The sequence below is a fragment of the Panonychus citri genome, unplaced genomic scaffold (assembly GCF_014898815.1).
Source record: "Panonychus citri isolate SS breed McGregor unplaced genomic scaffold, ASM1489881v1 Contig00023, whole genome shotgun sequence".
In the NCBI taxonomy this organism is placed as follows: domain Eukaryota; kingdom Metazoa; phylum Arthropoda; class Arachnida; order Trombidiformes; family Tetranychidae; genus Panonychus; species Panonychus citri.
This window is the reverse complement of record NW_026515428.1, coordinates 424144-444050: the sequence shown is the minus strand read 5'-3', so window position 1 is coordinate 444050 and position 19907 is coordinate 424144. Positions and strand designations below refer to the sequence as shown.

Sequence of the window (19907 nt, the reverse complement as noted above, 5' to 3'; positions counted from 1 at the left end):
TTAATTTAAATTGATTCATCAAAGATTTTTCCAACGCTCAAAACTTTCAAAATGTATTGATTGTAACTTAATTATCTTAATTGTTCATATTGTTTCACTCATCATGAACTCATCAATTAATTGTAATTCTTCTGGATCAATTATAATGGATTTTGAGGTTTACTAATTTCAACAACAATTAACTAAAATTAGTCTTTGACTCTCTCTCTCTCTCTCTCTCTCTCTCTCTCTCTCTCTCTCTCTTTATCAAGAGGTAACCTTTGATTTCATTTTTTCGCCTTCTACAATTAACTAAACACCCAGTTATTAGTTTGAAATAATTAGATTGAGCTATTGACAACAATTAATAGAGAATCAAGAAATTTGGTTTAAATTATGTTTTCTCATTTTTAATTGTTCACTAATCACAATAGATTTGAACGCTTTCCTTAATAATAATTTCTTATTCTTCCTCTAGATGTTTGTTGTTGGTAAGAGTGGAAAATGTTAATTCTCATCAAGTATCAACAATTAACACCTTTTCCAGTGATAATAGTTGATTACTAAATCTTTAAATAGTAATTCAAGATAATCAACACGATTCTGTAAACATATACAATAGAAAATACAATTAGATTCTCTCTTAATTGTGCCACTGATTCTCTGATGTTCCGGTTGGTTTTCCTTACAAATCTATCAAGGTTAAGGTCTACTTAATTGTTCATCATAATTTCATTAACAATTAGACAATTATCTTATCATTAAAGTTAATTTGTGTTCCATAAATTTTGTCTCTTTGTGGATAACCAGTTGATTCAGTTGATAATGTGACTCTCAACTTGATGACAACAATTTTCGGATTGACAATCAAAGTTAAATTATAATTAATGTCTTCACTAAAATGATAAGTTTACCATGTTAATTGTGAATTGATTAAGTTTTGGAAAAGTTTAGTTGATCCTAATTCAATCTCAACATATCGAGACTATACAGTTAATTGTCATTAAGTTTTACTAATTAAGAGATTTTTTTCCCTAAGGAACTTCAAAATGTTTTAATCATCGAGTTGATCTTTTGATGATAATGTTGATTATTTGTGTATTTCTTTGCCTCCTTTTAACTTGGTGTCAATGTGATGATCAATCAGCTGTTGAAGGAAAACAATATGATGATAATAATGAAGATCAAAATGAACAATCAGCTCGACTTCATCATTTTGGACACTATGGAAGGATAATCGCTTCGCCCACCGGGATAACAGATTTAGCTGAAGAATCGCCGATGGAAGATGAATCATCAAGTGAATCGAAAAAACCAAGTGATTTATTTTCATCGAATGGACGACAATCAATCAAGAATAAATTGAATAAACATTTCCATCAAGCGATTCAATATATTCCTCGACGTCGATGGGATCATCATCATAATCATCATTCTCATCTAGATGAATACCATCATAAGTATCAATTGTATCCTTATCATCATGTTCATCATCAACAGCAACAATTTGAGAGACGAGGTTATGAAGATTTTCATCTTTTCAATGGACATGGACAATATGGCGGAATGGATCGATCAGATTTCTATTATGTGTTACCCATATTACTTGTTATCGGTCTTGGAGCTTTTCTCATTCCCATTATAACGACTTTTTTTACCGCTCTGGTGACCTCAAATACTGCCTTGTGCGGTCGTCGTAAGCGAAATGATCACTTTGTTGTTGACTGGAAGCCGCTTTTACATGAAAAGGTTTTAGAAATGTGGACAACGGTTGAAAGAGCATTTCAAGCGGGTTTACAAAAGTATGGTAACAATTCCGGTGCCAATAGTACATTAAATCAACAAAACAATCACGTTAAAAACATTACCAGCAACACCAACAACGGTGGCAGAAGTAATCACTTTTTCAACAGTTAAACAAGTGATTCAATTAGATTCATGTAACAATGAACAAAAAAAGTGCCATTAGGATGAAGATGATGATGATTGAACTATTTTTGCTTCTCATCAAGATACTGATTGTATTTATGGTACTTAAAGGGACAAATTAATCGTATTGTTAAACATGCTTTTCGTTGTCTTAATCAATATGATGACAAGATATTTTCCTCGATTATTATTATTATTATATTTTCTATGTAAAGCTTTAAGAATTAGAAATCTTTTCCTTTTTTCCATTTGATTTCTTCTGTTTTTGTTTAAAAAAATACTTATAAAAGTTATGATTTTTCTTTGTGGATTCGGTTGATTGTTGTTAGATTTTTATGACTTGTGCACTTATTGAGGATTCGATGGTTCCTGGTCTTACGATTTCATCTTTGGAAACGATCGCTTGGTGAGATTTACATGGAAATACTTGTATCCGAGCGACAGTGTTTTTCCGCACTCTTTCTGGATTAATGAAGACACAACCTTCGATTGACTGAGAGAGGGAGAGAGAGAGAAAAGTTAGTCGGTTAAATTGCAATTAGAATAGAAATGATTCTCACATGAATGAAGTTACGAAGCATCGAGGGAATAATTATAATGTGTGGAGTTTGACTGAATCGACAATAGTCCATTTTGGTTGTTTCGAATGTCACCTCGTCCGCTGAAGGATAAAGAGGATAAAGACTGCCCTGGACTAGAACGTGTCTTAAGATTCGTTTGATACGATTTCCAGTTTCAGATGATCCACGACTAGAAAAGGAAAAAAAGATTCATTTAGAACTTATTGTTGATTAAAGCTTTTACTCACCTTTCGATTAAATTTTAGTTAGATGGAGAGTAATATCTACAGAAGATAGACCGATGATTAGGCCGTTAATGTCGATGACCGATGGACTAGGATAGAATTCAATATTATCCCAATAACCATTGTAAGGTGGAGTTGGAAAGACAGGGGATGTGTGCCATTCCTTTGGAGAGGAAACAATGACAATTCTAATACCAACATCTAATAGTTTTTCACTGATCATGTTAATTGCGTTATTAAACAATTCAAATGAGAAAAAGTCAAACATTGCTGATGTCATCTCAAGAATAGGTCCAAATAAAATGAGTACTTCAGGTCGATAGTTGATACAATAATCGAGTAGATTTGTGAGCGGTGTAAAATCATCAGAATTGGGTAAATGGAATGGCCCAGAAGCGGTTACAATATTGATTGGTGCAAATAATTTTGGTTGTTTTGGAAAGGGTCTAATTAGATAAGGTGTATCAACTATCTCAGAGACACGAATTGTCCTTTTCTCTGATACTTCCCCACGAACTGAAACGTATTGTCCAGGAAACAAAGAGAAATCTTTAACACGGGAAAGATCAAGTTTATATTGTTTTTTACAACTACTATGCTGGTAAAGAACAACCAGTTTATCATCAAATTCATCCTTAATGTCCATTCGTAGTTTACCAAAGAGAATAATTTCACCAGGTTGAGGTTTCTCGAAATCTCCAATCATTTCACGTTGCTCTTCAACGAAAATATCATACATTTGGAAGAAAATGAGATCCATAAGTTCATTACTTTTTCCAACATTACAATCAAAGAATTTCTCTTCTGTAGACAAATGTCTCATGGGATCGAAAGGTGAGAATGTTAATTTTCGTTCTGTTTTAAGAGAGATCCAAGCTTTCGATGGAATCTTTCGGCCAAATTCACAAAGAATCTCTTTCTTGTATAAATCATCATCGGGATCTGATTTCATCTCTTTATTCTCATAACATTCAACAGCTAATTCTTGATTGTCTTCAATCCTTTCAATCTTAATCCTTGTTGGTAAAAATTTCTCCACATTTGAGAAATTTGGAGAGCTTCCAGCAATTTGTACTTGCTCCATGGGCTCATCAACAGGTTCACTTTTAATTTTAATCTGAGGCGATTTGAGCTCAACGAAACTGTCCTCACGATCACTAGCTTTGAATTCATCGTCCACGGGCTAATACAGAAAAAGAAGAGCGAAAAATTCAATAACATAACTGATTTAATATCATTCAAAGAGCAATGATCTTACCTCTTTCTTAACCTTACCAAGTGAGACATAAGTTTCCAAAATGTCAGTCTCAATTCTGGGCTTTATTTTGGGAACAAATTTGGCCTTCAATGAGCTGTGTTGAGCGGCTTTGATTTTACTCAAATGAATTCGGGCTTTAAGTTCATCCAAAACATGAGAATCCAATGTTTCAATACCCGGATTCTTATTGGTATAGGATAACCATTGGGCATAAAGATCAGCGGGTGTTAGATTATGTTCAATGCTCAGTTTTTTCACTGGTAAAATGATTTAACGATTAAAGAAGGGCAAACAGGGTAAATTATAGAGAAAAAATCAAAATAGAATGAAAAATAATTAGAAAAATAAATTAATCCGATTTGGGAAAATCACAAAGCAAATTTAGTTACTCACATTCATCGACAATCTTTTCATTTGCTATTTTAACACCAGCATCCAGAAATTCACTTAGGATCTCCTCGGAATCGACAAGATTAACGTAACCCAAATCATCATCCATGATTTAAAATAGAAAAAAAAAGATAATTAAAACAAGACAATTAAAAGAAAATCAAACGAAATTAGAAAAACAAATGATTCAAAATAAAAAGAAACTCAAATGAAGAGAAACATTTGTTTTTCTTTGGCGGGAAAAGAAAACATGTGATCACAAGTGAAAACAAAGAGATTTGTTTTTTTGCGAAAATCAAATTAACTACAATTGAAATTAAATTCTAATCAAATTGATCATTTTACTTTAATTTTCTATTAGTTTCTAAGAGGAATTTTCATAAAAAAAACAATTGTTGTTGAAGGAGTTAAAAGGATACAATAAGTGTGACATTTTCCTTCATTTTTTTCATTCTCGTTCCATTAAGACGGAAAAGTGGAATTAGTTTTTGTAATGGACAAAGATCGGTAATTAATGATTAAGATAATTGTGTCAAAGATGAGGTAAGACAAAGGAGTAAAAAATATACACATAAAATAGAATAGTAATTGGAAGACATTTCAAATCAGGTTGATCAAAATCAGGATTTTGATCCTAAATTGTGATTCTGGTTTTCAGATGATTGATGATTAAATTGAAAAAACAGAACAAAATTTACAAATGTTAGAAGAGGAGAGAAGTTGAAAAATATACGAAGACAAAATGGTTAATCAACAAGTTTGGATATTCTTTCATAAAATTCAATCACTAAACTAGGAAACGCTTGTCTCATGATTGTCCCAACGATCCAATCAAAATCAGATTCATTTTTCCATTGAACAAAATATTCCAATTCTTCATTTTTGGCCTTTCGAATGTCCCATATTTTGATCGGCGTATCTTTCAGCATAACGGGTTCTTTTGGTTCCTTGGATAACATTTCCATTGCTGGACTGGACATTTCAAATTCAATGATCAAATCTTGGGTCAGATTAATCGCCGTTTCCCAAGAATTAAACCGATCTGAATAACCTTGCCACTTGAGTAGATATTCAATTTTCCCCTGATATTCACGGCGACCAAGAATTTCCTCAACACTGTAAAATCGGGACAACACTTTTTTCGAGGATGAAGATGATGTTGATATTCGTGTTGGTGAGACAATTGAATAAAGTGAACTAGAAGATACAGATGATGATGTTGTTGAAGGTGATATTCTACTTGGTGGAACTGATGTTGTTTTTCTTGTTGAGGGGGTTGATGGAGTGGAAGATGATGATGAACAAGATGGACCGCCTCCTCTTCCTTTTCCTTTTCCTCTGCCTCTTCTACCACCAAGGATAAAACTATTTGCCACCGATCTTGTGTTACGAATAGATTGTTGATGAGTTAACCATGTCTTGGATCTTTGATGAACATGTGGTCGAGGTTGAGGTTGAGATTCAAGTTGTAGATCATCTTCATCAATTGTATGACAATATTTCCTCCGATTTGACATAACGTCAGCTCTTTATGAAGAAACAGTAAAACACCAACAATCACAAGAGGGAGAGATAATCACTTAACTAAATCACCTAATCAGGATTGGAAGAGAAAAGGTGAAGAAAAAAAAACACAGAGATACAGTTGATATTAAATGAGAAGAAGAAGAGATAAAATTTGTAGGACAACAATTACCTTCCGATATAATGAATTTTTCCTCTAATTAACTCTCGTCATAACAATTTAATTGGTCTTCAAAAGGGTGAACAGCTTTTAAAACCTACAGATGATACGAAAGATAGGAAAACATCATTAGAGATTAGCGAGAGATTAAGTTGAGATTATCTGGTTGACATAAAGATAGAGAATAAACATTATAATCAATTTATGGAAAAGAAAAAAAATTCGATAAATTTTGTTCTTTTTGAAGAACAAATTTCAAAGAATAGAATAAAAAAAAACGTTTTTTCTAAAATATATTTACCTTTGATTTAGTTTTTCTAATCACACCAACTTATGTTTCTATCGATTTCTATTGTTGACACTGTTACCATGATTACTGTTCTTTGTTAATTCATCACGAGAATTTAAATTAATTAAATCTACATGGGAAAAGGAAGGAAACAATTAACTGTAATCCAATTAACTTGGGAAACAAAACACTTGCTGTTAACCAATTCAACGATGATGAGTCAAAGGTCTTTGTAGTTGCTCAGCAACAATTATTGCTAATTAACTTAACAATCAGCTGGGTAACTTATTATGAACGAGTTATTTGTTTCCTTTTTCTCACCAATTAATCCGATTGTGTATCCAACGATTAGTTAGTTTAATTGGTTTGGTTAAACTAATTTTTTTCTCTTCTTTGTTATATTACATATTACAAATTTAACATGGACGAGTTTCTCTAGGAACACAATTAACTCAGAGGAAAATTGATTCGGTATCATTTTTAGCATCTCTGTAAATTATATAATTCTTGTAATAATATTCTTTACGTAATTTAACTTCTAATCTTTGGATATTCCATTCGTCCTCCAGTTTAAGGCCATAAATTGTTAAAACTCCATTGTTATTTTTACCTTTAAATTCAACGGTAAAAACAACCTTATCCTCCATTTTCATGGCATATTTTAGACTTAATAAACCTTTAATCGATTTAAGTTTAATTGGATCACCAACAATATCAGTGACAATCTGATTGTTCCGGAAAAGAGCCACTCCTTTTACATAAAGTGGATTAGTTACTGAGAAATAATTCTCGCCAACTCTATAACCAAAGATTCCAATTAATCCAGTTGCCGTTAATGAAAGTATAACTATCGGTTTATTTAATGATGAATACCAATTCTTATACCGAGTTAAACTTGATTTCCAAATCTTAGAAATGCTCATCTTCTAATTAAAAAGATGTTGCAACCATCAAATATTCCAAACAATCTAAATACAAATTAAAATCAATTTAGAACAATAAAATTAAATCAAGAGATTTTTTCTCAATTTAAGAATTTCAATAAAAATGAAACAAATACACTTACCATGTAATCATTTATAGAATTGGAACATTGAATTGAATGAATTTCTACCGGAAAAACATTAAATTAATTTCGAATAATTAATGAACGAAAAATTAATCAATAGAAAGAAATTAATTTCCAATCAAATCAAATTTGACAAAATTAAATTTTCTCTCACATGTAAACAAATCGCTCTCATTGGTTGACATGTTCATCTACGAAAAGCGGCCAATTCAAATAGTAATTCTTTTGAAATTTTTCGCAACTTTGATTAGTTAATTTCTAATCAATTTTATGGATTAATTAGTAGAATTTTCGAAATATTTGAAATGAATTGAAAATTATACATGAATGAAAGATAATGTGGTATCTGAGAGAGCCCAAAGTTAAATGTTAGTTTATTTTGAAGGAAATGGTTTTTTTTTCTTCTCAATTTATAAATTGTTTTGGTTTCCTTTTAAATTGGTTTAATATATTTTTTTATATTCTCAGGTAATAAAGGTAAGAAAAAATTTTTTTTTTCTTTTTCACGATTTGTTGTTTTTCCATTGTTTCATCTGTTCTCATGTTGGCTTGTAAGGGATGTTGTTGTTATTTTCTTTATCCAATAATCTCTTGCACTTTCTGTTCCAATAGAATTTCCATTTTTCTAACATCTTTAGACCAATGTTCTAATCTACTTTTTAATGAGTTAATTTGCTGTTTATCCAGAACTCGAGGTTGTACCCAGGAGAGATAAACCTTTTTCTCAACCTCATCGATGGTTCCTTTAACCAATCCAAGGGAAAGAGCTTTCATAACTAGTAATTCAACTTCATTTTCGGGTAGATAAGTTTTCTTTGCGATCTCATTGAAAGTTAGTATTCCATCATTGCTAACAAATGTCATCTCCATTAAACAGAGGAGAGAAATTTTCTTCCTCAATTGTAATTCATGTTTTTGAAGATCAGCTTGTCCAAACCATTGGGGTTTAAGTTTTTCAAATCTTTCAAGATCACCAGCATTAAAAGCACATAATAGATCAAGAACCCAATTATGTTTATGCTTTAAATAGTTAACAATTGGATGTTGAAGAAGTTCACCAAAATTGAAAATAGATTCACCCAAAAGAGCTGCAAGAGCTAAAGCGAAAGCACGATTTTCAAGAGTCTCCTCAGATTCATTGTCAATACTGGTACATCCTAAAAATCTTAGAGCATTTCGATAATATTCAACATGATTACCAATAATCTGATTATAATCAGATGAAAGTTGGAAATATCTTCCATGAATCGGAGTAATACCAGTTTGTTCATCGATAATTGGACCAATTTCACCAATAATTTGTTTAACACCTATGATTGTGTAAAGAGGAAAAAGAAAAGAAGATTAGTAAAATAATAGATTTAAAAATTTCAACACACTAATCAATAGAAATAAATAAGACCAACTAACCATCTAACTCTTTATGAGCCAATTTCAATTGTGCCATTAAAATGCTACAAAGAAGAGAAGCAGTTTGATTTGCTTTAACCTTATCCTTCATTTTCTCCAAGAAAAGTAAACATTCCTTGTGATCTTTCATCTCTTTGATAATATAAGCAATTATCTCAACCAATGCTAATGGATTAAGCTTTGATTCAAAATCAGCAATAAAATTGGTATAAAATGAAACCAAATCAACTCGATTAGCTTCAGGTGTTGTAACAAAAGCTTCAATCTTTTTAGTCAACTGATGCCAAAGCTTTTTATTATAATATCCTTCAAATGCAGTCCAATATTCAGTAAACTCTGGATACTGGGATTCCATTGACTTCAAATAATCTGTGACACCCATTGTAAAGATGTTAACTTGTTTTTCCTATTAAACAAAATCAAAAAAAGAGAAAAAAAGTCAAACAAGAAAAAATTATTTAACTTGGACAAAGGAAACAAACAACAAAAATGTCAACACACAAATAAAATTATTAATCAAGTGACTTGATACAGTTAACAATTTGTAATTACAATCAAATGGTGAAAACAATCAACAAAGATTATAAAAAAATTGGTGAAAATGTTATTCAAAAAGACAACAACTCGTTATCATTAAAATTGGAATCAACATCTTATAACATTAACCAATGTCGAGTAATGATCAGATTATAAACATTGATGATGACTTACCAGGTATTTACTAATTAAATTTAATTATAAGAGAAAAGAACAATTTAGTTAAATGAATTGATTTTCTAAATTTAATCAACAAACAACAAGAGACAAAAAAAAATCCAAAATTTTGCCGATCATTTCAAAACCCTAGTGACACCTTCGTTTTACTATTGGCTGAAATGTTAGCGGTCCATTTGAAGACAGAATTTGGAATTGAATTTGAACATTCTAAATTGTTTTTCTAACCTTGTCATGGACAATTTGTTAATCTTAATTTAATCCTTGGATTATTTTTCTTTTCTCACTTTAGAACAAGACATTTTTATCAATTATTCTGTTGGTGCTTTTATTGTATCAGCGGGTTTAGTTATTATCTTGGGTCTTTGTGGTTGGTTTATTTGTGGTCGTCGGGGTAAAAATATTGCCCCAATTACCCGATCAATGATTGAAAAGGGTGTTGTCACTCCAAGTGAGATAATCGATGCTGGTCTTGTCTCACCAAGTGCAGCAAGTGAGGCAGCAGCGCTTTTCAAATACGATACCAGGTCGGCTGCTGAAAGTATTGGTGGTACTCCGTTGACGATTAAAGGAGAAGAGACCAACCCAACGGAACAGAAGATCGTCATTGACCAAACCATACAAACGAAAACAATCACTTATCCCCCGCAACAGCCTCCGAAGCCTAAAAGCTTGACCACAAACATAGTGACCAAAACGATGACCACAACTAAACGAAGTCCTTCCGGCTCAAGTATGATCAGTTACTTTTTCAATCCGCCATCTTTATCCAAAACCACCAAAGGTTCACCTTCAAGTTACAATCAACTCTCTAATTTAATGGCACCTTTACCAAAGAAACGATAACAACAGCAACAATTTAAACAGTTCAATCCTCTATATTTATCCCATTTAACATCACCAATTTAAATACTGTGACATTAGAAAAGCAAACAATCAAACAAAATTATTTACTTTCCATTTTGAAATGAATCAACAAAAACTGTGAACAATTTGTTATACCAACCAATCGGATTATCAAATTTTGTGTAACTATATCTCGGACAGAATTACCGTCAATTAGTTTAATTAATTGCTCTCCATTTGTGTCAATAGTTGTTTCTTTAAAAGTTAATTTCATTTTCCATCATCAAAATTGATCAATAGAAGAAAAAAAAAATTCTATTCGATTATTTTATTTTTCGATTAATCGAAAGAAGAAGAAAAAAAAATTCAATTGGAAAACATGTTTTTTATTTTCTCTTTTGAGAATATTTGACTTTTAAATGTGATTCTAATTCTAATTGTTTTGTTTTGTTTCTAAATCAATTGTAATCAAATTATTTTTCTTTCTCTAATTATAACTAATACATTGTCTTCTTTCCAACTGTGAGATTATTTCTTTTATAATTGATTTTGGGAGAACATTTTCTCTCATTCATTGTTGGTGCTTTTTCTCATCTTCTTCTTCTCGATGTTTCCATTTAATATTTAGTTTCTATTCTAAATGATTTTTGATTAAGTTTCTTGATTAGTAGAAATTTAATATTGATTATCGGCTTGTTCGTATTCTCCATTTGCTCCGAGTGTCACAATGGATCTTTACGAGGAGGTTAAAAAGAAAAATGTAGTAACATTTTTCGATAATGATGGTTACCGTCGTTTCATTTCTCTTTGTGTCATTAATCATTTTAGTTACCAGATTAGAGATGGAAAATCTAATGGGACAATTGGTAAACGAAGTGTTATCCTGGTTTCTGATCCTAATCAAATTGCTTTGGAAAGTAAAACAATACGAAATCATACAAACCTTTCAGTTGAAGAATTGGTTAAAAATGAAGATTATCTTGAAATGGATGTTAACTCATGGAATCAACTAATTGCTGATCATCATGTTCTTGTTATGAACTGCTCATTATTCTCAACCCTCCTCTCTAGATCATTGATAACATTATCAACCATTAATCTAATTATTCTCAATAATTGCCATTTAGTCTTAACGGATGATAGTTATAAACAATTATCCATTTTTCTACAGTCTTGTGATCCTTTAAACACACGTTTACTTGCATTTTCACCCAGTTTAATGAAATGTAATCGAAAACCAGCCGAAATTGAAGCGATAATTTGTCAAATGGAGAAGAAACTTCAAGCCTCGAGAAACACCAGTACCGATTTCCAAATGTCTTATCGTTTATCCGTTAAACCAAAGGGTAAAATTATCTATTATGATGATTACTTGTTAACATATGACCTTTACAATCCTAATGTAATTGGTAAACTTTTGGATGATTTAAAGACTATGATTAACGGATGTCAACATGTTTTCACTCAAGGAACTGGAATCAATGGGTTTACCTTGTTACAAATAATACGAACGATTTTCAATACAACTAAAACCATGGGAACATATTGTGCCATGGAATTGGCTGAAATCTATGCCAAGGAACTTTCTGAACTTATCATAAACTGTAAGGATGTCCAATTGTCTTCCATACTTGCATCAACTCTCTCTTTCTGTCAATACGTTCAAGTTATTTTTCGACAACAATTATCACTATTTTACATTAACCATCAACTCCAAGTTAACGTGTCAGAAAAGATGCTCTCCATTTTGAAAGTACTTTTAGACTTTATTCCAAACCCTGAACTTCTACAATCGGAAAATGTTAAAAATCCCTCAGGTCTTCATGGGATAATCTTTGCCAAAGATCGGACAACCGTTCGACTTTTATGTGCTTGGCTTTCCGGTGTTTCTGAAAATCTTGAACAGTTTAATTTCCTTAAAGTCGACTATCTTGTCCCCAACAATAAGATGTCCAAATCTAAAGACTTCCCATCAACTTCTCGTTTGGAAACTATGATGCATAAATATCGTAAACAAGAAGTAAATCTACTTGTGATCTCAACTTCATACGAAGAAGAACTCGAAGTGACCAAATGTAATCTGGTCATAAGATACGATTTTCCGTCAACATTTACCGAATATCTTAACAGTAAACAAAAGTTACGAACAGATAATGGTAAATATGTTCTGTTTATACCCAAAAACGAGCCAACGAAATCTTTATGTGAACAAAAATTGAGTGAATTTGTATCACTGGAAAATATCATGAAAAGTAAAGAACTAGAAATTGAACGACCTCCGCCCTTCGAATTACTGGCCGATGAATTTCCGCCATTTAAAACATGTAAAGAAGCGACTGTTGAGTTGGCCAATTCAATGTTCATCCTTCATCGTTATTGTACTCGATTACCAAGTGATACATTTACTCATCTAGTTCCAATTTACAGCAATCAAACTCTGGAAAATGGACAAATTCAGTGTACACTTTACCTTCCAACCAATTCACCGGTTCGAGGTCCAATTACCGGTCAACCAGCTAATCACCATGAAATCGCTCAACGATCAGCGGCTTTGGAAGCATGTAAAGCCCTTCACGCTGCTGGTGAAATAAATGATCTCCTTTGGCCAGTTGGTAAAGAAAATAGTAAGTGCCTTGAAGAATTGGGTATAAAGCGTCATAAGCGAGGTCCCCGTGGCGAGAATGTTCTTGATCGACCAGGTACTACGAAGAGACGACAAAGTTATCAAAAAAGTGTCGCTGAATCATTGAAGGGAGGAGACATCATACCCGGTGAACCATGTTACATGTATATTTTTCTCATGTCTTTAACTTGTCCAATTCCAGAGGATCAAAATACTCGAGGTCGAAAACTTGTTGACCCAATGGATTCACCTCGATTCTTTGGATTAATTACTAAATCAAGAATTTCTAGAATCTGTGATTTCCCGGTTTATACTCGATCAGGTGAAGTGATTGTCTCCATGAAAGCGACAGCGGAAAAGATTAAATTTGATGAAGATCAAATTGAAAAGTTGAAACAATTCCATCGATTTACATTCAATGACGTTCTCCATTTGGTTAAAGATCCAATGGTCTATGATCCAATCGGTGCTCCATCAACGATTCTTATTGTTCCAGTAAATTACATGCCAACAATTTCGAAAAGTCTTCCTACCTCATTTACCATTGATTCTAATTGTGTTTCCATTGATTGGATGTTTATCGATAAAGTTTTAATCTATGAGCGAACCGATCACACTAAAGAAAAGACTGATTTCAAATTTGATAGAAGTGTTTTCGAAGATGCTGTCGTTAAACCCTGGTATCGATCAGCTAATGAACAATTACCATTTTATGTTGCCAATATTTGTGATGATCTAAGGCCAACCAGTCCATTTCCAACCGATACCTATGCAACTTTTTACGATTACTATTTATCCAAATATGGAATCGAGATCACCGATAAAGATCAATCCCTATTGGATGTCGATCATACCTCAGCTCGTCTCAACTTCCTAACGCCAAGATTTGTCAACAGGAAAGGAATGCCTTTACCTAAGAGCACTGAGAAAACCCGAACTGCTAAACGAGAAAACCTTCAATCGAAGCAACTTTTGGTACCCGAATTATGTATTGTCCATCCATTTTCAGCTTCCTATTGGAATAAAGCTGTTTGTCTTCCAAGTATTTTATATCGAGTTAATCATCTTTTAATAGCTGATCAATTAAGACGACAAGTTGCGTTAGATATTGGAATTGGAGTAACTAAAGATGATCCCCAATTTTCATGGCCTGCACTCGATTTTGGTTGGTCCTTAACCGAAGTCCTTAATCAACCCGATGATGAATTTGATCTCCCGGTAGCAAAAAGTTCAAATACTAAAACCTCTAAGTCAAAAAATTCGATAAAAAATTGTGTACCATCTTCATCGATTTCCACTAACATCCCACCAACCCCTTCAGCTCCTTCAAAAAGTATTCCTATCGAATCTCCTTCAGTAAATCCAGTTCCGGTTCCAATGGATAATGATAACAATGATGATCTATTAATTGATACGTTTGATCCTAATATTTACAAAGTTGAACCCATAGAGGAAGATAATGATCTTGGTGAAATTCCTCCAGTAGGTAATTGGGATCAAAATGATTACCTGGGTGGAGCATTTGAAATTGATCCAATGTCTTTCGATGCTGGAATTGATTACGACCTTGATGATGATCTTGATGATGAACCAAGAATTGTAGAATTGGATAATGATGGTAACCCAATTAAGCAAAGCAATGGCTTCCGTGTTGGATCACCCAGTAACTTTGATCTCAATGGTGATACCACCAACAATTGGATGGCCGAATCAACTGGACCAAACACAATAATTGATCTAAATATTCCTGGATTAAATTTAATTACTACTGGTATCGGAGTTGATTTGCAAAACTTGTCTGAGGATTTGAAAAACATTCATGCATATGATGATTTTGATAACTCGGAAGATGAAGATGAAGATGAAGATCCAGACGATGATTGTGATCAAGATTTTGAAGATCACTTTGATCAAGATCAACTATTAATTCCCGATTCTGATGATACCATTGAAATTGCCAAGGAAGAGAAATGTAAAGATATCTTAACCTCTGGTCTTATATTATCTAGTCACAATGATGAGCCTGAAAAAAGTGATGAAATTTCAATTTATGATCAAATTGAAATTCCCGATCCATGGGTTGACCCGAATATTGTTTCAAACGCTCAACTGGATAAAGAAAAAATTGAGAACATTTTTTCATACGATGAAATTATTGTCCAAAATGATGAAATATCCAATGAAGATGAATCTATAAATGAAATTATCATGAAATTAGATGCTGATCTAGAAGTTTTAAAACCAATCGTCTTACCAAAACATAACAATTCGTCAACAATTAAAACAACTAAAACTGATAAACAATCATTGGATCGCGATGAAAAAACTCTTGGAGAAGTGATTCCAAGTTTCGGTGAACTATTACCAAATCGAGATGAAATTATCGTCTCTGGAGAGAGTGAAACAAAACATATCCACCTTGACCCTTTGAACGAAGAGTTTGATCCTGAAATCGGTCCAAGTCCAGCAATGGTACTTCAAGCATTGACCATGTCGAATGCCAGTGACGGAATTAACTTGGAACGTCTTGAAACTGTTGGTGATTCTTTCCTGAAATATGCGGTCACCGTTTTCATGTACTGTCGATGTCATCAACACGAAGGTATCTTATCTCAACTTCGAAGTACCCAAATTAGTAATTTAAAACTGTACGAATTGGGATCTGAGAAAAATCTTGGTGAACTAATGGTGGCCACTAAATTTGAACCTTCCGATAATTGGCTTCCACCCGGTTTCAAAATACCTGGTGGTCATTTTAATCTTGAAGTTTCTACCAGTGAATCTGGTGAGAAGGTGGAAAAATTTTTCAACTGTCTTTCAACTCAACAATCAATTCCCGACAAAAGTATTGCCGATTGTGTTGAAGCGCTAATTGGTGCTTATCTCATCTCATGTGGTCCAAGAGGTGCTTTACTTTTCATGCGTTGGTTGGGAGTTATGGTTATGGATGATGTTCAAGAACCTCAACCGGAAACTGGACTTTGGCGATGGTTAAACCCAATCAAACCTCCGCTCTTTCCTAACGCACCGCAAGATGATCTTGATAAATTGTACCTTTCCTATGGGTTGGATAGATTTGAGAAGCAAATCATTCAATACGAATTTAAAGACAAAGCTTATTTGGTACAAGCATTTACCCATAATTCATTTTCCGACAATCGGGTAACTGATTGTTATCAGCGACTCGAATTTCTTGGTGATGCTGTTCTCGATTTTCTAATCACTCGACATCTTTTCGATGATCCAAGACAACATTCACCCGGTGTCCTAACCGATCTAAGATCAGCACTTGCAAATAATACTTTCTTTGCTTCTTTAGCTGTTGAATATGAATTTCATAAATATCTCATGTATAAAACAGCTGATCTTCATAAAGTTATCGCACGATTTGTTGAACATCATGCATCGAATGGTAAACTTAGAGATCCATCAGCACTTTTACTACTTCGTAGTGAAGATGATGATTGTCAACAACCCGAAGATATCGAAGTACCAAAAGCCTTAGGTGATGTCTTTGAATCTGTCGCTGGAGCGATTTACCTGGACAGCGGTTTCTCCCTTGACACCGTATGGAGAGTTTATTACAACATGATGAAACCAGAGATGGAATATTTCAGTAAAAATCCACCCAAATCACCGATTCGTGAACTTCTCGAAATGAAACCACAAAAAGTTTCTTTCAGGTAAGACTAATATTCATTGAAAGCTAATTATACAAATTATCTGATTATCTTTCCTTTTGTTCAACAGTAAACCGGAAGACATTACTATTCATGGAATAGCTAAAGTCCGAATGAGCGTTGAAGTTTTTAATCTTGGTAAATTTGTCGGAATTGGTCGCAATCGTCGATTAGCCAAATACACGGCCGCTAAGAGAGCACTTAGAGACCTAAAAGCACCAAATAGCAATTCCAAAAAAGCTCATCTTTAATTTACTCAATATTTTACACACTTAATTATTAACCCAATTCTTAATTCTTATACTTTTGCCCGAAATTATTTGGAAATAACCCTTGATAACCATTGATGTTGCCTTAACAATTAACATATATGATTTTTTAACTAATAATTATTTATCGATGATAAACAAATGAAAATTTCCGCTTATTGCTTATTTTTAATCATAATTGTTTTGCTGATTGTTGATCATTGTTGATATAAAAAGTTGAGTTGTGAGAATAATCAAATAAGTAGAAACATTTTGATCGATGATTATTGGTCCTTGTAATTCAATTACGTTGAGATAATTGGGAAATTGATCCAAGAGGACTGATTACGATAAGAAGGTAAACAAAACGATGATTAAATTAATCACAATCAATCGTAAATTGACATTGGACAAATTTTCTCCTCGATTACAACCATCGGAGCCACAAGAATAGACGCAACTACGTTGAGGTTTAACATCTCCCTCTCTTTTCACATAATTACAATAATCATCGAATTTACGAGAAGAGCAAAATCTTCGTACACCAACAGAGCCTAATTAACAAAAGTAAGAACGAAACAATTAAAAAATGATTCGAATGAACAAAAGAAAAAAAAGAAACCACAATTTACCTTCATAAATACCAGTTGTCTTGATACAATATTGAGCTGAATGAATATCACAAGTTACTGGTTGTAATTTGGTGTTTTCCTTGTCAAATATTTCACTACAATCGGTATCATTGTCACTTGAGCAAATATAACAATCAAGTGATTGGCCTGAGAAAAGAGTAAATAGAAAACGAGACAATCAATCAACAATTAAGTTCAGGTGGATATAGAAAAAGAAAAGAAAACATTTCCAATCTCAAAACTTACAGTAAACAATGAACGATAACAAGATGGCCAAATGAAGGAAACAATTAAAAGCGAACATGATTAATAATTAAAGCGGATAAAAGTTGAAATAATTTGATTGTTTCCAAATGTTTAGTTAGTAAATTGAGTGAAAAACCGAGCCCATTTGGTTGGAACAAAACAATAACATCAGGTAACTAAGTTTTCTCATCTTTTTGTTACCATGGAGATTGAAAATTTCTGTTGACCGTTGGGCAAGAGGAAAAAAGGAACAGCAATTGATTAATAAATCGTCGTTATTGTTGTATCACACTAATCGTAGTCGATAATTGATCTAGAAGAAAATAATAAAGAAAAGAGAATTAATTTGATGAGTTTTTTTAAGGACGAAAAATAAAACAAGAGATAATCAAATGTTTTGTTAGCTACTTGATTAACTGTTAACAACTAATTATCTCAATTATCTACTCATGGAAATAAATAAGGATTTTATTCAGTTGTAGTAATCGTTTCATTGATTGTGAGAAAAGTCAATCAAGTAGTAATAACTTATGAAAGAACAAGTTAATTAACTGTTGGCAAAAGGTCAAGATAATATAACAATTAAAGAAAAGAAAAGAAAGTAAATGATGAAGATGATAAAAAGATTTTCGTTTTCGTTTTCTTTTCTCTTCTCTCTTGCTTACCTGTACCTTTCTCTCTCTCTCTCTCTCTCTCTCTCTAGTAGAGGAAGATAAAAACTCGTTCTGTCTGTGTCTCCATTGTCCAAAAAAAAGAGCGGCAAAAGGAAGAGAAAGTGAGAGAGAAATGGAAGAGAAAAAGGAAAAGCAAAAAGAGAGAAAATGTAGAAGAGGAAAGGTCTTTCTCTCTCACTAAGGTGTAACTTTCTCTCTTTTATTTCTCTCTTTTTCTCTCTTCATCACCTCTGAGTCAACAATTTTTTTCTTCACATTTGATTAAAAGTATCATTGATTAATCTAAATCATTATCTTCTTACCTGTGTAACTCCAACTCTCTTCATCTTTCTCTCTCTCTCTCGGTGTATCTTTGTTTCCTTTTATCATCTTTGTCTCTTTGGGTTAACCAATATTTCCAGTGTCTATGGATAAACTTGAAGGAAACATTTGCCTGAAAGCTTTGAATGAACATATTACCTGTCATATTTGCAAAGGTTATCTAATCGATGCTACAACAATAACTGAATGTCTTCACACCTTTTGTAAAACTTGTATCGTTAAATGGCTTAAAGAACATCAAGTTTGTCCAATTTGTGAGGCTCAAATTCAGAAAAACATCCGATCCGATCCAAGTCTCCAGGATATTGTTTATAAAATTGTTCCCGGACTATTTACTGATGAGATGAGACGACGGCGAGAATTTTATAAAACGGTTACAGCAACAACGGCAAATTCAGAAAGTTTGGTTAATCTAACCAATGAAGAAAAAGGTGAAATGAGAGGTGAACGTCTCATCTTCAGTCCAGATGATATTTTCTACCTTTCCATTGAATATCAGCCAGAGAAAACTTCTTATTCTTATATTCCACTTATCCGTTCAACTACAATGGTTGGTACAAATGGATTCCCGGTTAATAACAATGGTAGTGAAGTTAAACATAATCAACGAAGATATTTCCGATGTAAGGGAAGTATGGAGGTTCGACATTTGAAAAAACTTCTACAAATGAAATATGAATTAAAAGAAAATAACAACATTGATTTACTCTATAAACATGATCGTCTTGAAGATGATTACACTATGGTTGATTTAGCTTACATCTATTCCTGGAGGAGAAGTGGACCACTAAGTCTTTACTATAAGATCTCAGAAACATGAAGAAAACAGTGGAAATATTGAAGAAATCTAGAAAAAAAATAATAATAAAGAGAATAGAACAAAAATTAGGTCAACAATTAAATTAAATCAAATTACCTTTTATATTTTAACAAGACCAACAAATCAATTGGTCATCACACACACACAAAGTGATAAACAATTTAACCATTTAAAGATATATTCATTTACCTTTACAATCTAATTTAATATGTAATTGAAAGAATTAACAATTAATGTAATTTATTTTTAATCTAAATTAAAACTACAATTAAAAAGAAACTTTTGTTTTG

General features: G+C 32.6%; 5 protein-coding genes and 1 pseudogene across 6 annotated transcripts; 2 read left to right on the top strand and 4 right to left on the bottom strand.

Moving 5' to 3' along the window:
* Window positions 1–1944: 1944 nt before the first annotated feature.
* On the bottom strand, window positions 1945–4576 carry LOC128396193 (uncharacterized; annotated as a pseudogene).
* A 101-nt stretch (window positions 4577–4677) lies between these two features.
* Window positions 4678–7551, bottom strand: LOC128396386 (chromobox protein homolog 5-like). Its single transcript, XM_053356959.1, has 4 exons — window positions 7401–7551; window positions 6347–7302; window positions 6058–6142; window positions 4678–5954 (listed from the first exon to the last, which is right to left on the bottom strand). The coding sequence occupies exon 4, from the start codon at window positions 5876–5878 to the stop codon at window positions 5108–5110; it is 771 nt and encodes a 256-aa protein (XP_053212934.1). The 5' UTR covers window positions 5879–5954; window positions 6058–6142; window positions 6347–7302; window positions 7401–7551; the 3' UTR covers window positions 4678–5107.
* Window positions 7552–7758: 207 nt separating this feature from the next.
* Window positions 7759–9678, bottom strand: LOC128396255 (26S proteasome non-ATPase regulatory subunit 13-like). Its single transcript, XM_053356815.1, has 3 exons — window positions 9525–9678; window positions 8814–9219; window positions 7759–8713 (listed from the first exon to the last, which is right to left on the bottom strand). Exons 2-3 carry the CDS (start codon window positions 9193–9195, stop codon window positions 7980–7982), a joined length of 1116 nt encoding a protein of 371 aa, XP_053212790.1. The 5' UTR covers window positions 9196–9219; window positions 9525–9678; the 3' UTR covers window positions 7759–7979.
* A 1366-nt stretch (window positions 9679–11044) lies between these two features.
* Window positions 11045–17093, top strand: LOC128396166 (endoribonuclease Dicer-like). The gene is made up of 2 exons (XM_053356707.1): window positions 11045–16679; window positions 16747–17093. The coding sequence occupies exons 1-2, from the start codon at window positions 11101–11103 to the stop codon at window positions 16925–16927; spliced, it is 5760 nt and encodes a 1919-aa protein (XP_053212682.1). The 5' UTR covers window positions 11045–11100; the 3' UTR covers window positions 16928–17093.
* LOC128396414 (uncharacterized) lies at window positions 17094–18921 on the bottom strand. Of its 2 annotated transcripts, none has more exons than XM_053357001.1 (4): window positions 18779–18921; window positions 17803–18115; window positions 17557–17703; window positions 17094–17478 (listed from the first exon to the last, which is right to left on the bottom strand). In XM_053357001.1, the coding sequence occupies exons 2-4, from the start codon at window positions 17858–17860 to the stop codon at window positions 17270–17272; spliced, it is 414 nt and encodes a 137-aa protein (XP_053212976.1). In that variant the 5' UTR covers window positions 17861–18115; window positions 18779–18921; the 3' UTR covers window positions 17094–17269. The 2 variants fall into 2 exon arrangements, with proteins under 2 accessions (XP_053212976.1, XP_053212969.1); XM_053356994.1 differs by lacking the exon at window positions 18779–18921 and adding an exon at window positions 18331–18434.
* On the top strand, window positions 18883–19896 carry LOC128396394 (polycomb complex protein BMI-1-like). Its single transcript, XM_053356972.1, has one exon. It carries the CDS (start codon window positions 18883–18885, stop codon window positions 19615–19617), a length of 735 nt encoding a protein of 244 aa, XP_053212947.1. The 3' UTR covers window positions 19618–19896.
* The last annotated feature ends 11 nt before the right edge of the window (window positions 19897–19907 follow it).

Excerpts from the sequence above, each read along its gene's own strand:
- LOC128396386 (XM_053356959.1), bottom strand. The coding sequence starts at position 5,878 with ATGTCAAATCGGAGGAAATATTGTCATACAATTGATGAAGATGATCTA.
- LOC128396255 (XM_053356815.1), bottom strand. The coding sequence starts at position 9,195 with ATGGGTGTCACAGATTATTTGAAGTCAATGGAATCCCAGTATCCAGAG. Across the intron at positions 8,714-8,813 it reads GGCTCATAAAGAGTTAGATG|GTGTTAAACAAATTATTGGT; the intron begins GTTAGTTGGTCT and ends ACACAATCATAG.
- LOC128396166 (XM_053356707.1), top strand. The coding sequence starts at position 11,101 with ATGGATCTTTACGAGGAGGTTAAAAAGAAAAATGTAGTAACATTTTTC. Across the intron at positions 16,680-16,746 it reads CCACAAAAAGTTTCTTTCAG|TAAACCGGAAGACATTACTA; the intron begins GTAAGACTAATA and ends TTTGTTCAACAG.
- LOC128396414 (XM_053357001.1), bottom strand. The coding sequence starts at position 17,860 with ATGTTCGCTTTTAATTGTTTCCTTCATTTGGCCATCTTGTTATCGTTC. Across the intron at positions 17,704-17,802 it reads GTTATCGTTCATTGTTTACT|GCCAATCACTTGATTGTTAT; the intron begins GTAAGTTTTGAG and ends CTCTTTTCTCAG. Across the intron at positions 17,479-17,556 it reads GACAACTGGTATTTATGAAG|GCTCTGTTGGTGTACGAAGA; the intron begins GTAAATTGTGGT and ends TTTGTTAATTAG.
- LOC128396394 (XM_053356972.1), top strand. The coding sequence starts at position 18,883 with ATGGATAAACTTGAAGGAAACATTTGCCTGAAAGCTTTGAATGAACAT.